We start from the raw sequence: 13,664 nt of genomic DNA, 5'->3' as shown, positions 1-13,664 counted from the left end.
AGGGAGGGGAAGAACAGCAACAAATGGATTTCAGCCTAAACTGTTCCACTGTCTTCCTTCATGCATGCATATATGTGGCTGAGCTCATAGGCTCTGAGTGGGATGCAGTTTAATAGCTGTGTAACTTTGAGCAAGTTACCTAACCTCTCTGTGCAGCCAGGTGGTATCATGTGAAAGGGCATAAAGAACAGCAAATGCAGAGGCAGAAAAGCATAAAAAAGCAGTGTGTGTTCCAGTTCACATAAAGTCTTCTGTTTGGAGAATGGTGTGTGCGTGCGTGCGTGCGTGCGTGCGCACGCGTGCGTGCGCGCATGCGCATGCACGCACCCGAGAGCATGCATGCTCCGGGAGGGCAGGCGAGTGGGAGTCAGATCAGGAAAGCTTCCCTGAGAAGGTAACATCTGATCAAAGGTTTGGAGGAAGTGAGGGGGTAAGCCCGGCGGAGGTCTGGGAGAAGGGCCGGCTAGCAGGCAGAGGGACTATCAAGTGCAAAGGCGCTGAGGCCAGAGCAGGCTTGGCCAGCTTTGAACAGCTGGGACATAAAGAATAAAGACATGAGGAGAGGAGAACACAGGAGAAGGAAGAGTACACGGGTGTTTTTAAGGCCTGTTGGCCATAGGAAAGTCTTTTACTCTGAGGATTGGAACCATTAAAGATTCGTTTGTTTCTAATTAGTTCTGTTAAGGTACAGTTTACATCAAATAAGATTACCCATTTTAAATGCACAGTTCTTGGAGCTTTGACAAATGTACATTCCATATAACTACCATCTCATTCAAGATAGGGAACCCCTTGTACTCCTTTCCAGGCAATGCCCCCGACCTGTGTCTCTTACCCCCAGCTCTGGCAACCACAAGCTGCTTTCTCTCATTGTAGATTAGTCTCTTCCAGAGTTTGATATAAATGCAATTGTATCGTTCATGCTCTTTTATCGCCGAGCATAATGCTTATGAGAGTCATCCATGTTGTTTCACGTGTCAGTAGTTGTCCTTTTTATTGGAGGATTTTGAGCAAGGCATGACACCATCTCCACAGCAGAGTTTGCTGTGAAGCCCCCAGTTCTTCGATAGATGCCAAGAAAGAAAACTCTCAAATGTGCAACATTTATGTCCAACATTTATGTTTACTCTGTCCAGCAGTACAGAGTAAGGATGCATGGGCAACACAGGGCCCTTGCAAGGGTCAGCCTTGGGAATTAACGATTAACAGGACTCCCAGCAGTGGATAAAGTTGTGAGAGAAACGGTAGATGGGAGATGAGCCTTAGGGCTTCTCCAGGCTGTACGATTCCATGGAGAAGGGGTTTAAAGCAGATCCCTGGGCTGAGGAAGCCGTGCTGACTTCTGGTTACAATCTTGATCATTCCCACCATCCTGCTCCTGGGACCCCGGCTCCCTCCCTTTATTCAGTTTGGCAATAAACAGCCTTTGGTTTTGAATTATTCAGGTAATTTCTCCCTCTTTTTACTTCCCTTATGTAAATATCCTCTAAGCTTTGTCATTGAGAGAGAATTGAATTTGGCTTGGGGATAAAAAAATATAACCCACAATACTGTTTGTGGCTCCTTAGAAAACTTAAATGACTCAGCCTGTAATAAACTATTTTAAATGGGATGTGGTGAAATACAGTAATTGGTTTCTATAATAGCTCTTACCATAGCAATATGGGTTATATTCCTGGAGTTTAGTGTGTGTCAGCATTTTCATTATAGTAAAATTTCAGTGTTGCAGGGTGTGAAGCTCCTTGGTTAGTTCTTTTGTTTAATACGTATTTGTGGAGACCAACCATGCTGGATCACTCCCATTTACCCCTTCGGATCCTCTCCCCTCCCTTTTCCACCCTATTCCAAGCCTAGGAAGACTTACCTGCATCAATATGCTCCCTTGCCCCCTGGCTTCCAGTTGGGCTAGATCAACAGAAGCATCAGCAGGAGATTGGAGGAGGGAAGGGAGGAGAGTGAGTTTCAAGTATTCATTCTTTGCTCCCTCCTGGTCGGATTTGCACAAACTGCCTATACTCCCAATTGAAGATTTGGGTCCATGCAGCCCTCTCCTTCAGGGATAACCATTCCCTCTGTGGAAAGTGGTTTCCCTTTTGCGAAGAATCCATTCATTCATTAAACTCCTGGAATTATTCTCATATGACTGTGCCATCTGTTTTCTGCTGGCATTCTGACATGCCTGCCTTGTAGCAAGCATTGTGGTAGGTGCATGGTATAAAGATGAAGAAGAAAAATGATGAAGAAGAAAATAGCAGCTGCCGCTTACCAAGAGCTCCCCACCTGCCAGGGACCATACTGGGGTCTTTTCTGTGTATTATCTCATTTAATCCTTGCAGTCCTTTAAGAGAGAGGCTGTTATCCGCATTTTATAGATGAAGTCACAGAGAGCTAAGTAATTTTCAAAACATCACACAGCTTCTTCATCACCAGGCTACATGGTCCCCTTTGAAGAGTTATCTTAGGGAGACACACACTTAAGATAAATGAATCATAATTTGAATAAAATGCTGCGGCATCATAGAGGAGGGGCGGGGGAAATTATATTTATTGAACTCATATGTGTCAGATACTGGGCTGGGTTCTTTGTCCATAAGGTCTCTCGTTTATTCCCACAAAGTCTTCGTGAGCTGAGTTTTATTATTCTCATTCTCAAAAACGTTAGGTAACTGGTCCGAAGACATGCTGGTAGTTAGTGGTGAAGCCCGGATCTGAACCCAAATCTGTGTGGCTTCAAAGCCAAGAAGAATGGGGAAAGCTTTCCTGGGGATAATATCTGGGGGCTTCCTGAAGTTGTCTTGGTGATGTGGGTGATGCCAGAGAAAGGGTTACAGAAGGGTGTTTTCCAGGCAGAAAAAGCAAATTCATAGAAAAGGAGAATGCACGGAATGCTTAGGGGACGTAAGCAGGGTGTCCAGGGGGTGGGAGCTGACAGGAGTGAGTGTGATGGTGCCGAAGGGGAAGCATCAGGGAGGTTTTGTACCTGATTCGTATGCAGAGAGGAAGAGAGGGAAGATGCTGAGCCTCGGGCTACCTAGGAGGCTGTAGGGTAGAGGAGAGAAGATGGAGGGGCTTCCTGGGGAGCTGGGGAGTGAGCAGAACAAGAAGGGCTACCGAGAATTTAGGCTCAGTATGACGGAGAGGGCAGCCCTGAGCAGAGGCCCATGCAAGCAGGGTCAGGGTGGAAGGTTTGGAAGGCCAGTCTGTTTCGGCACTGTGGCAGTCACCGAAGGTTCTTGTGCTCTGAGTAACTCTAAGAGGGAAGATCGGATTAACCTGAAATTGGCTCAGGATGGCAGTTGGTCAAGAGGCTGGGGCAGTGACCAGTGACAGTGGGAGATATCCTGGCACCCCAGCCCCCGAGCTAGACTGGCTGGAATGCAGAAGAGGCTAATCTAAGGGACAGAGAGTGAGCTGAGCAGGGAGGAAGTGGCAGCAGGTGGAGGAGGGGGGGCAGAGGAGACCCAGGGTCTAGTGAGTGACCCCAAATGGGCTCTCATATCTGTGCCTGTAGCATCTGCCCAAGCCCTTTCTTCTGACTTCTAGAAGAACCCGAGGGGCTTGCTAGGGGGGTAACTGAACCTCTGCCTGGAATGGGATGCTGAGCCTTTGCTGGAGACCTGGGTGTTGGTCCTCTACATGGGGGCCGGGCCTTGTTGGGGGATGTGGATCTCTGCTGGGAGTGGGTATGTGGATGTCTACTGGGCAGAGGTTGGGGGACTCTGCTGGGAACAGGGGAGCTGGTCCTCTGCTCCAGACCTGAAGGATCTGCCCCCTCCTCAGGGCATCTCAGGGGAAACCAGCAGTGAGAAGAGCCCCTGGAGGACCTCCCTCAAGCTGCTCACACCCCAGGCTACTGGAGGGTGGCTGGGCCATCCCAGCTTTCCCTTCCTGCTCCAGGCCTAGGTGGAGGCCCTAATATGCAGGAGAAGAGGGGAGATTCCTGGATGCCCATTCCCCTGTCTCAACCTGGTCCCTGACCTGACCCATTTCTTGTCCCCACAGGTTCACCGGAGCCAGCCTCCCAGCCCCTGTCATCAGCAGCAAGAACTGGCTGAGGCTGCACTTTACCTCAGATGGCAACCACCGGCAGCGGGGCTTCAGCGCCCAGTACCAAGGTAGGTGGGCCAGGGGCTGCTGTGTTTCCTCAGTGGGCGTCAGAGGTGACACCTGGGGGCTCATCCTGTCCCACACCTGTTCTGGTGTGGCTTCAGGGCATACTCGCCTCTGATGTCCTATTCTTTTTTGCAGGCCTAGAGGTCTGCTTATCTGCATCTCTACATCTACCATTGTGGTCTGTTGCCCAAGGGAGTGACACTTCTCAAATTTTGTGAGCATTGTGTAGGTGAAGCTGCCCCTCTTCAGGCCAGGATTATCCTAATAGTTAATACGGAGTGCCCTCTGGGAGCCAGGCACTGTGCTAGGCACTTGATAAGCATCATCACATTTAAACAGTAAAGTAAAAACAGTAAACTGTCACCATTCCCATTTTATGGCCAAGAAAGGCGAGGCCCAGAGAAATTAAGCCAGTTTCCCAAGACCATCAGAACCCCTGCCTTTTGAACCCAGAGTTCACCATCTTACCCACCAGAGTTTAGCCCACCCCAGCATAAAGCTGGAGAGCAGCCCAGGTTTCAACTCTTCGTTTTGTGTAGGATACAATGTATTACAAACACAGGCACAATAACTTTAGTGAGTATTGTCGCTGAGATGCTCAAATCTGTGAAGAGCTATCTAGTGGCAGGAGATCAGACCAGGAATGGCAGGCGGAGATTGCAGGTAAACAGATTTCTGCTCCAATCATGAAATCCCTAATCCCAAGAATCATCTGTAAAAAGGAGTGGGTGAACCCCAAAGCAAGGAGCTCTCCACGACTGGAGGAGAGCCAGACTTTAAGGGGTGGGTGGGAGTGGATGATGGCATTCCATTTCAACCTTGAGTTTATTCGAAGAACACAAAATTTACAGAGATAAACACCAAGGGTTGGCCTCATAACTTGCTCATTAAGCTTTTAACTGTTACCAATTACAAATTGATGTGGGTTCTAATTGATTCGATAATGAACTTGGATTGCATACCTATTAAGTATCAGGCCCTCTATGGGGCCCTGGGGGGAAAAAAAAGAGGAGTGGGCTTAATGTTGTTTTGAGGGAGTGAATGAGTGAGTGAGTGAGGTAAGTAGGCTCCCATAGAACAATGACAATAAGAACAATGACAATGCTGACCTCATAGGAGAGATATGACCAGTGACAGTGGGAGAGCTCATCGTACCCCACTCACTGAGCTGGACTGGCTGGACCCCAGAAGAGGCTGACCTAAGGGATAAGGAGTGAGCTGAGGGGGCTGGGGGTGCAGCTCTGTGGAGGCAGCAGGGACCGGGGGAGGAGCCTGTCCCACTGCCGGGTATGCTGAGGAGGGAGCCACAGATTCCGAGTGGAGATCTTGGCAGCTTGTCCCTCTAAGCCCCACCTTGGAAGCTTCAAGGTCCAGGCTGTAGCAACGCAGTGCCCCTCTCTCCCCCGCCGCCAAAGGTGGCACGGGCAACGCGGAGCCCCTGCCACGAGGCCCCCAGGCCAGACTTTCTGGCTGGAAACTGGTTTAAAAGCAGCACTGGAGGCAGAAGCATTACCTTTAAAATCTGAACCTTTTATGAGCGGCCTTGTTTCCTCAGCCTCGGGTAGCAGGACACCTTTGAAATATTTAAAAAATAAACAAGAAATCTACCTGTTCTGATAAGCTGCACAAAGCCTCTCTCCAAGAGCTTTCCTGCAGACATTTTTCCAACCCCGAGGTTGGGGTCTTTATGTGACTGAAGCGCCTCTCTGGACCTTTCCATGTGTTTTCCAAAATAGAAAATTAGAGATGAATGTTCCCATGTCATCTGATTTAAATAAGTGCCGGGTGTTTCTCATATTTCAAGTTACCGAGGGCCCATTTGTCATAATCCCATAGGTTAAGGTGTGATGCCAGACAATAGGCAATGAGAATCCAGACCAAGAAGACTCTAGAAGGTCAGGGCACACGTGGATTGCACACCTATTGTGCGCCTGGCCTTGCCCTAGGCACTATGTGCACATTGCTCCACTTGAGCTCCCCCACAGCGCAGTGGCAAGTGTGTCTTTCATTCCCATTTTTCAGCTGAGGAAGCTGAGGCTCAAAGCTGTTGTGTAACTAGCTCAGCACACACAGATCACACAGCCTATCAGTAGCAAAGCTTCCCATTCATTCACAGGCCTGTGTGAGTTTTTGGCAAAATCATAGGACCTTCTCTCACAGTGCTTTCGGGCATCTTACCTTTCCTGTTTGACTGGTAGCTTTTAAACTTTGTTTTGTTAATCTCACTCCACTGTAAAAACATACATTTTCCATCACAACCCAGTACACATATATATATCTGTAGAATGAAAAGGAAAATGTCACCAAGTGGTATTTACCCTGACTAAACATGATGCACCCTGAAAATTTGGTTTCCAATGTCTAATGTTAGTTGCAACCTCTAAATGAATTTTGCAAGTCTGTAGCGGAGAGCAACTCACAATCTGAAGAACTGTTTCATCTACGAACCTCTCAGAAAGGCCTTTCTCATACCCCTTCTGTCTTCCTCGGTGTCTCCCAGAACAGGGCTTGCCCATTCAGGTGTGCCGATGTTTATGGAGGGTTTTCTAGGTCTTAGGCACTTGGTATGCATGCCTTCATTCAATCCTAACAGCAACCGAGTGAAGGAGGTACTACCGTTAGCCCCATTTTGCAGGTGAGGAATGACAGGAGAGTATATAGCTGGCTCGAGGTCTCATCCTCAGTGAGTTAGAGCCAGGATTTGAACCCTGGCAGCATTCTTCTGGATCCAGCATGCTTATATATCATGGTGTGTGCTATGGTGGTAAGAAATGATTTGCCCCTGGGCCTTCTTTTTCTAATGTTTTTCCAGATGGGGGTACACAGTGCAAGGGTATACACTAATCATTCAGTAACTCAACCGGTGACTTGATCAAGCAGGATTTCTCGGCCTCAGCACTATTGACATTGTGGCCTGGATAATTCTGTTGTGGGGACTGTCTTGTGCATTATAGGATGTTTAGCAGCAACCCGGGGTTCTACTCACTAGATGCTGGTTGCCATTAGCAACCCCCCCCACACACACACACATGCACCCGGTCATGATGACCAAAACGTCGCCAGACATTGCCAAATGTCCTCTGTGTGCAAAATCCCCCCAGACTGAGAACAACTGCGCTAAAGGAACGAAAACTCTGGAACCACCGAAGACCAATCTAAGTTGTCTTTCTTACAGATTCAGTCCAAGAGCGTGGCAGAGATGGGTTTCAGTCAGGGGTCTAGCAGGAGGTAGAAGGCATACTGCATGGCTTTAACTGAAGGTTCAGTGAAGGGACCAGTTACAGAAGTGAGGGTGGGATTAAAGGAGCCCATGGGGGCGAGGTCCCCAGGGACTAAACCTCAGGGACGCCTTTGCCACACTAGGGAAAGGGTCAAGGGAGGGAGTAGTGAGTGCTGAAGCCACTGAAGAGGGGCCGCTGGGCAGAACTCAGGAGCTTAGCCACTGCCAACCCACAGTGCAGGAAGGGGGAGCCCCGGGAATCTGTAACCAGATCCTCCGTCTTCCCTCCCTCTCATCTGCTGTGCCTCCCACCTGCCAACCCATCAGGAAGCCAGGAACAAACGAACAGAGGTCCTGCTCTAGCCTGCTGCTAGCCCTGGGAGTCTGGCTGGCTTTACCAACAGTCTCCCTTGTTCTCTAGCAGTCCACAGAGGTCAGTCTCCAGGGCTCAGAACAGGATAGAGAAGTCTGAAGAATCAGTCCGAGGAATCACCGGCACAGGATCAGTTTCACGTGTGTTCACCTTCATGGCATTAGAGTCTCAAGTGATTTATGGCACTTCAGAGCTAATAATTGCCAACTCCTAATTGCATCGATGGGTATGCTATCCCAGAGAAACAAAAATCAAATCAAATCAAATAAATAAATAAATAAATAGTCTACAGTACAGCACATTCCATATTTTCCTCAGCACAATCAGAATTTCGGGTTGTTCGAGGCCAGACGCAATTTTAACTAATACCACGGGGTATCAGAGGATCTGAGTTCTAGTCTGGCTCTGCCTCTAGCTGGCTGCCGGAAATTGGTCAACTGTATGTCAGCAACAAGCATTTTCTGTGTGACAACTACTACTATGCGACAGCATAGAAAGATGAACATGGCCAGACCAATGTCTGCTCTCAAGGAGAACAGGTTAAATGAAGAGAACAGACACAGATCTATAACTCCTGTACAGCATGACCAGAGCTATAATTGAGGCCTAGTGAAGGGGTCTAGGACTAGAGACAAAGGAGCAATTAGTTTTGCTGCAGGCACTTAAGGAAAGCCAAAAACGAAAGCAACACAAAAGAGTGGCAGCACTTCGATGTGGATCTCAAAAAGATGCCAGGCAGACAGTAAGAAAGCATTCCAGGTAGAGTGAAGGCAAGAAAGCGTGAAACTGCTCAGTCAAAAAGGACCACAAATATTTATGTGTCTCTGGAGCAGAGATTAGCAAACCACAGCCTGAAGGCCAAATCAAGCCTTCTGCCTGTTTCTTCACTGTCCTCAAGCTAATAATAGGTTTTACATTTTTAAACAGTTGAAGAAAAAAATCAAAAGAAGAAAAATTCATGACACATGAATATTGTATAAAATTCAAATTCCAATGTCCGTAAATAAAGGTTTATTGGAACATGGCTTTGCTCTTCGATTTATGAATTGTGTATAGCTGCTTCAGCGCCACCAGGGCAGAGTTGAGCGGTTTGCAATCGAGACAGATGGCCTAAGGTCTAATGTATTTACTACCAGGCCTATTACAGGAAACATTTGCTGAGCCAGAGCATAGTCTGAGGTCTAGAGCAAAGGTAAACACGGAGGGGTAGCCAGGCCTGAGGCTGGAAAGTCAGACAGGAGTCACGTAGTTGGGCTTGATTCCATGGGTGATGAGAGGTGATCAGAAGTTTTTAACAAGTATGGAGATGTGATCCCATTTTCATTTTAGAAAGAAAGCTCTCTGACTGCTCTCCAACGAAAATAGGGAGACCAGCGAGGAGTCTTTAAGAATTAGAAGATGGTGAGGACCAGAATTTAGGCGGAATGGAGAAGAGGATACAGATCAGATGAGATCTTCCCGTGGTGCACCACACTGGCCTCATGACTAGATAGATTTGGGGGTGAGAGGGGATGGGGGAAGGCGATGAGGGAGTCAGGGATGAATCTTAGGTTTCTGGCTTAAGTGAGTGAGTAAAAAATGATACTATAAACCTCGGGCTGAGGCAGATGGGGGAAGAATTTTGTTTGGGACAACTTGATTCTGGAATAGTATTGGAATATCAGGGGTGAGGGGATTATCTAGTAGGTAGCTGGCTATTCCATCGGTCAGTAGCTCAGAGAAGAAGGGTTTGGGCTAGAGACAGAGATATGAAAGGTTCAAGGCAAAATAGAGGCCACCAACCTCTCTTAGAGCAGGTGTCCTCCCGTGTGTGTAGCATGGGAGGAGAGGCCAAAAGAGCGGGTTTTCTAAGTGGGTTCCTTGGAGGCCAAGGGCTTCTCCCAGCAGTTGTTTTGATAGGAGCTGAGTGGGTGGGACTCCAGGTTTCCACCCCAACTTCAACCAGCACAGTTCCTCTTTGATCTATTTGGTGTAGCGGGAATTTACCTGAGAGTGTTAAAATGACAGGTTTCTTGCTGCCTCTCGCTGCCTGTCAAGTCAATCTCGGTGACTAGGAAATAGTAGATATTCTACAGTGAAAGCCATTAGCTCCTCTGCTTTCTAGAAGTCCTGCACTGAGTCTCAATTGTCTGCAGAATAAACTTTTCCATTTGAAAACAGTTTGCATTTGCTGAGATGCTTGAGGCTTTTTATAGTAACAAGCTGAAGCTTCTGTTTTCCACTTGAACACGTTGTGTTCTTGTTTGTGACTGATCTGCAGTCTCAGACCAGAGCGAAAGTGCCTCAGGCATCCCGTGGTCCAAGCTCTGACAATTTTGTCCTCTTCCTGTTGGCCTGCTGAGCTGCCAGACTTGCCAGCCTCATTTCCAGGTTCTGGGACTCCAGGGCCCTTTGCCCAAATTGCAGGGTTGTCGCTACCTGGCTCAGGACCCCAGGACCAGGTGCCCACAAAGCTAGGCTTCTGAGTTCAATTCAGAGCGAGCCTGGACTGAAAAGTGCGCGTGAACACAACTTGCAGTACTCCTCACTTCGCCTGTGAGTATAACCCATTCCTCTTGCCAGGAAATGAATTCAAAGCACGTATTCTTCGAAACGTCGATTGTCCATCCATTTGGTGATGAAACTATTATTGGAAAACTTCTATGTGCCTGGCTCTGTGTCAGTCACAAGATACAAACATAAGAGCTCATGGGATAAATTGTTAGGAGAACAAGACATGACATGGTAGTGCATTAACAGTTTCAATGGTCTGAACACGGTCTTGAGAGGGCATTGACTTCTCCCTGATACGTAGAGACAGCCACAGAGAGCAGACAACTTTCCAGCGAGGCTTTTGACCCACAAAAGGTTGCCAAGCGGAGAAAGGACACCTCAGGGAGCGAGAACAGCATTGTAAAAGCAACTGAAACCAGTAACCAATGGCCAGTGATCCCCTTAGGCATCTTTCTTCCTGTCCTTTTCCCCCAGCAGGGTTCTCAAAAGTCGCTTGTGAAGACCACCGCACAGTCCATTAGTAATGGCAAAGCACTACTCTAGAAATTAGAACGTGCCGCCCATCACGCTGGCTCCCATCTCCCATGCCAGGGTCCTTCTGTTCTATAGGAATTCCGGTAGCTACAGGTTTTGCTGTGGTCAACCAAAAAGTCACACCAGCAGCATCCAACAGAGCATTTCTTAACAACCTAAGTTGGATTGGTGATTCCTTTTTCCGCCATATTCAAAAAGTCACCCAGCATTGTGTATAACCAGCTTCTGAAGAACTCTGCATAAATTTCTCAACTATCAGCAATCCTTCAATACCTGCACTCTTAGCAGTGATCATTGGCAGAATGTTAAATGATCTTTTAATGATTCGTGTACCAATTTTTTGTTCTTTATTAGCTGAAGCAATGAATCCAAGCCTGGAGTGAACCAAAGTAAATCACCCAGACGATGCCTTTTTCAACAGCAGCCTTCAGTGCATCTTTGATTGTTTCTTTTCATTCTCTTCCACGTCATTTGTCCCAGCAATCTTCAGCACAATGACCCTATCTGAAGTTTCACCAGATGTTCATTTAGTTGTTTTTTTTTTCCCCCGTCACTAGTAGTAACATTCTAACTGCTCAATGGTTTCTTGAATGTGTTTCTCAACTTGAATATTGTCACTTTTCCTTGTAAGAATGTGGCATCATCTTGGGTCACAATAACTTCAACTTTTTCTGAATCATGAAGTGAAACATCTTAAAGATTTAGAGTCTAGCTCCCTTTTCCAAACTCCGTGCCATCCGTAGCATCAGCTTTGTGTGCCCTTTCTGTGACGCTGAAACCTGGAGCTTGGACCGCTGTCACCTGAAAGCCAACTTTTATCCTATTCAAAATGAGTGTTCCAAGAGCACCTTCAGCAATTACAACCAAAGACTTTCATTGGGCATTGGCAATTTCAAGAGTGGGTGTAGTGGCCTGGACACTGAAATCATAAGTACCGTGGAACTCCCATTTCTGAACTTCCGATGTATTATTCAAGTAGGGAGATATGGAATGTTAGTCGAATTCTGTGCCTTCAATTCCTAATTCGTCATTCAGTGTCTTAACGTCTTATATTATGAGGACACCCTTCCAACTGTTGTGATTACATCAGAAATGAGATTGCTGATTCCTCTGTCTCTATTTGCAGAAATTGTGGCAAACTGGGCAATGCCTTCAGGGGTCCTACAGGTTTAGACTGCTTCCTAAGTTCAACATGCACCTTCACACCTTTCCTGATTTCCCAAAATGATTAGCATCTTTGCTGTCTTGAAGCCTTCCATGGCCATCGAGCTTTCCAGGACAGTAGTAGTGGTGATGTCACCTCAGCTTCTCCATTTGTGTGTTGGCAACATCCTGTTCAAGTCTGGTGCAATAGTTTTATCTTTATCCTTTAAGTCAGTTGACTTGGCAACAGACTTCTCAAATTTTGTTGCTTCGAGGCTTCCCCAGCTCTGTTCCATAATCACTGTTCTTCCCACTGTTCTTCTCCAGAGTGAGGGCTTCAGCGTCTGCTAAAAGGTCTGTACCTGGAAGCATTAGGTCTTAGGCACCTGCACTGAATTTTACATCTTTGGCATAAATCTGCATGAGATGAGGAGCCGGCGTACCAGACACTGGCTTTGTCTAGCAAAAGACTGTGAGTAATGAGAGCATTTCTTCAGGGCTAGTGGCCAGGCAATGAGGCAGGCCCTCAGTAACAAGGGACGAGCAGAGCATAGGATATACATCCAATACGTTTGCAAAGGAGAAATCAGTTTCAGCTTTTAAAAGGGCACCCCTCTGCAACATTTGTAAAGATGGGCTAGAGAGAGTGAATCGGTGAACAAAATCCAAGCGAAAATGGTTGAGTTTAGGGCCATGACTGGCTTAGAACACTGAGAAAAGGATAGACATTGGACACATTTTCTAAAGTTGAAAGAACTGGATTGGGCGAAGGAGTGGGTGTGGCGGGGCGATGAAGGGATGCTCCAGTCAGCAAGGTAACTAAGTGGTGGGGAAGGGGGAGTGATCAAGGTTAGTGCGGGGGCTCAGCCTTGTAGAGGGAAAGTCGGATCCATTGGGATAAGAGGAAGCTGCAGATTCCAGCACTTGGTGATTCCTGAAGTCTTGGAGGCATGTTAGGCCTCCCTCTCCTCTCTCCTCCACTAACAGGTCCTTGTCTCCTGCTAGCTCAGCCCAATAACTCATGCTGCGGACTGGAGAGGCATTTGTATTGCCAGATTCTTCTAGCTAAATGCGTACCATGTGTCCCGCTAACCTTTACAACAGCGGGAAAATGTCTTGTAATTAACCAGAATATAAAGGATGAATGGAGCAGCCTGGCAGTCTCCCGTAGTCATTATCATTCGGAAGAAATGGATGTACCTAGTAAGATTTCCATCAACCAGTTAAAGCCAGGATTCTTCTCTCGGGGACCTGACTTTGTTCACATACAGTACAAAAAGCATGTATAAGCGCGAATTATGTTTCGTGAGTATTTATAGGCATGTATACACAAGTACACAAATGTGTTCTTGTGAGTGTGCTTGTTGTAGACACGAATGTGTGCGTGGACGTATGTACGCGCATATGTGCATCGAGGGTGTGCTTTCGACCATAGCCGGAACCGTGGGGCCAGACCCAGGCTGTACTTTATCTCCACGTCATCGGTGGTTAAAGCGTCCTCTTCAGAGATCAGTGCTTCAGTGTAATACCGTTGGAACTAACCTAGCAGGGGCTCCACAGATGAATGAATGTACAAACAACATGAACAAATACATCCCTGAAATCCGCTAGGTCCTTGCCGTTTTGCCCTCCATTCCCATTGGGTCTATCGGTAGCACACTGTGGAGACAGCGGGAGACACACCCTTGTTCTGTCAGCCTTCACACCCAGTCTGCCCTGGTCTGTAGAGCTGGTTCTTGAATGGGCTCCTGTGGCGGCTGGTTTCCTGTGGTGCTCCGCATTCCATCA

The 13,664-nt window shown here is 47.4% G+C and overlaps 1 protein-coding gene across 1 annotated transcript in view; it reads left to right on the top strand.

Annotated features, from left to right (window-relative positions):
* Positions 1 to 4,000: 4,000 nt before the first annotated feature.
* The window catches only part of CSMD2 (CUB and Sushi multiple domains 2), a gene marked incomplete at its 5' end in the record, with an annotated part of 295,495 nt that continues 285,831 nt past the window's right edge, over positions 4,001 to 13,664 (top strand). Inside the window, one exon of the mRNA XM_023529432.1 lies at positions 4,001 to 4,115. Coding sequence (XP_023385200.1) covers positions 4,001 to 4,115 — 115 coding nt within the window. The remainder of the gene's footprint in view (positions 4,116 to 13,664) is intronic.

This window comes from Pteropus vampyrus, unplaced genomic scaffold, assembly GCF_000151845.1.
Source record: "Pteropus vampyrus isolate Shadow unplaced genomic scaffold, Pvam_2.0 Scaffold36, whole genome shotgun sequence".
Lineage (NCBI taxonomy): Eukaryota > Metazoa > Chordata > Mammalia > Chiroptera > Pteropodidae > Pteropus > Pteropus vampyrus.
The sequence above is the reverse complement of the archived record's forward strand: the minus strand, read 5'-3'. Positions and strand labels throughout refer to the sequence as shown.